The 2431-nt window shown below is 47.9% G+C and overlaps 1 protein-coding gene across 1 annotated transcript; it reads right to left on the minus strand.

Moving 5' to 3' along the window:
- Positions 1 to 230: 230 nt before the first annotated feature.
- Positions 231 to 2021, minus strand: GCNT3 (glucosaminyl (N-acetyl) transferase 3, mucin type). Its single transcript, XM_038420255.2, has one exon. It carries the CDS (start codon positions 1996 to 1998, stop codon positions 685 to 687), a length of 1314 nt encoding a protein of 437 aa, XP_038276183.1. The 5' UTR covers positions 1999 to 2021; the 3' UTR covers positions 231 to 684.
- Positions 2022 to 2431: the final 410 nt, after the last annotated feature.

The following is a 2431-nucleotide window of genomic DNA, read 5'->3' on the forward strand; positions in this document are numbered from 1 at the left end:
GCTAACTACGTGCAGACTGGATCTGAGAATAAACAGGTCCTGAATATTACTCTCCCAAGCCACATCCTGAGAATAATACAGTTCCCACAGAAGAGACACTTGAATAGCAAAATGACTGCGGCTGATAACCAGGTTAAATCTTATTTCCCCCTCTACAGTAGGAGTCTCCTTAGTTTATATCATAAACTACAAAAGCACAATTACTTTAGAATGCAACCTCAGCAGTGGAATGGAGGAAGCAAATTAAACAGACATTCTAAGTGATTAGCAAATTCCTTTTTGTTTCCTTCGTGTGAAAAAGCTTTTATTCGAACTGAAATACAGTGAAATCCGTCCTGAGCAACCACGCCAAGGACAGGGCAATCACTTACTGGAGGTTTTCTGTTCAAGGTGGAGCAGAATCTGACTCGGTACTGACAACATGAGGCTGTCTAGAATCTCCTGGAGAGGTTTCACTGTAATTCGCACAGCATGTATTAAGATTTTTACCATAGGAAAAATACTGTCGATCGTCTCAGGTCTGTGAATTCAGTGACCAGTACTGTATGCAGAGCAAAATCCCCCGCTTGCTGAGAATGCGAGCTAAAACCAAGTGCTGTGTGAATATAGCATTTTTTTTTGGTGAAGTTCTTTACAGGTCGCTCTCAAGATTTGTGTTTTCACCTTGCCAGGCCCGACAGGCTCTCAGAGATTTTTCCCGTACACCGACTTGTACCGTAAATATTCCTCCAGACACTGGATTGCGTTTTCATCTACCTTTGGGTCAAACTTGTTGGCTAGCAGATGGTGGTTTTGGAGCATCCAGTGAAGATCACCTACCCCGTACACACAGACCGCCCGTTGGTGGGCACCCGTACAAGGAGGGTAGGGTGCGCCTTTGCTGACATCGCCCTCCAGGTAGTGCCACTTCACCAATCTAGCAACAGCATTGACATCGGAGACCTCATACTTATTGTTATAAGGCACCGATCCTGGCATGCCTGGCATCCGGTGGAGGGTGGCCCAGATATGTTCATCTGGGCTGTAAGTATCTTTTGACCACTCCAGCAGCTGCTGCGCCATCGCATTTTCAAAGAGGGCTTGAACAAAGTCCCTTGTGACCACAACATAGGCATTGCCTGTGAACATGGGTGAGGCCTGGGGCGGGAGGCTCTTCTCCGTGGTGGTTCGGATCACGGAGTTCTCCACGTGGTGGTGGTACTTCCAGCGAGCCTCCTTGATCGAAGAGGGTTTCTCGGATTCCATATTGTTTCTCCCGTTTAGAAACTTCAGGGTTCGGACAATCTCGGCGTTGGTCTTGATGGGGAAATCGGTGCCGCAGGTGTTTAAGAGATACCTCCAAGGCACGTTGCTCTTGAGTAGGTCCTCCATGCAGTTCAGGTCCGCCTGGACCCGGGACCAGGATGCGTACACTACTCTCTCCAGTTTAGTGGCCACAAAGACATTTTCGAAGCACGAGGCGATCCCTCGGACTGCGTCCTTGAATTCGTCCGGGGATTTTAGATCTACGTGGACACAGTATATATTCTGCGGCGTGTAGATGGACCTTAACAATCTTTCGAACATCTCAATCTTCTCATGCACTACCATGGAATATGCAATCGGAAAATCCTCCTCCTCTTTGCTCAGTGGGAATTCGACAAACCTCCTGAGCTCTTTAAAGTGAGCGCAGTCCTTAGTTAAATTCACGTAATCTTTTGGGGTTAAAGGCTCAGATTTAGTTTTCGTCTGTAGCCTGCTCAAAAGAGCCTCCTCTACGGCTTCCACATCCCCTCTGATGATGCGAGAGCAGTTGATCTGGCCCCTGGGAGACAACTTTAGAGACTGGTAGAGATGAGCCTTGCAACCCTCGCTCTTCAGATGCACGGTCTCTTTCCCGAGATCGCTGAAGTTGCATTCCCAGGAGGAGTATTTCAGTACCACCGTGGCAAACAGCATCAGAAATCCGATGAACAACAGGCGCTGAATCTGGCACAGACACTTTCTTTCCCGAAACATCTTGGGGGAGGAAAAATTCGCAACTGACTCGAAAAGTTTCTTTCCAGTGATAAATCCACTTCCTAAATCAAGACCCTCTTAATCAGCAGGATTTGGGGATACAAAATCTGCCTCCTGGTTGATGATCGGACAAGTCGATCTCGGCGAGAGATCCAATGCATCCGATGAAGTGAGCTGTAGCTCACGAAAGCTTATGCTCTAATAAATTTGTTAGTCTCTAAGGTGCCACAAGTACTCCTTTTCTTTCGGCGAGAGTGTGTATCTTGGGTAGCAGGCGCATTAAGAGCCGCGGTTCCACACCCTGCTCTTCCTTTCGTGTACTATTTCCTGAGCTCGGCTCAGCCAGGAAGGGGCAGAGGCTTAGTCACCAGCTTGGTTTCTCCCTCCCCCCATCCTGAGGTGTGGAAATACTTAGCATTGAAGTCAAAGTACA

This window comes from Dermochelys coriacea, chromosome 10 (assembly GCF_009764565.3).
Source record: "Dermochelys coriacea isolate rDerCor1 chromosome 10, rDerCor1.pri.v4, whole genome shotgun sequence".
NCBI lineage: Eukaryota > Metazoa > Chordata > Testudines > Dermochelyidae > Dermochelys > Dermochelys coriacea.

Coding starts and splice junctions, on each gene's coding strand:
- GCNT3 (XM_038420255.2), bottom strand. CDS start 1,998: ATGTTTCGGGAAAGAAAGTGTCTGTGCCAGATTCAGCGCCTGTTGTTC.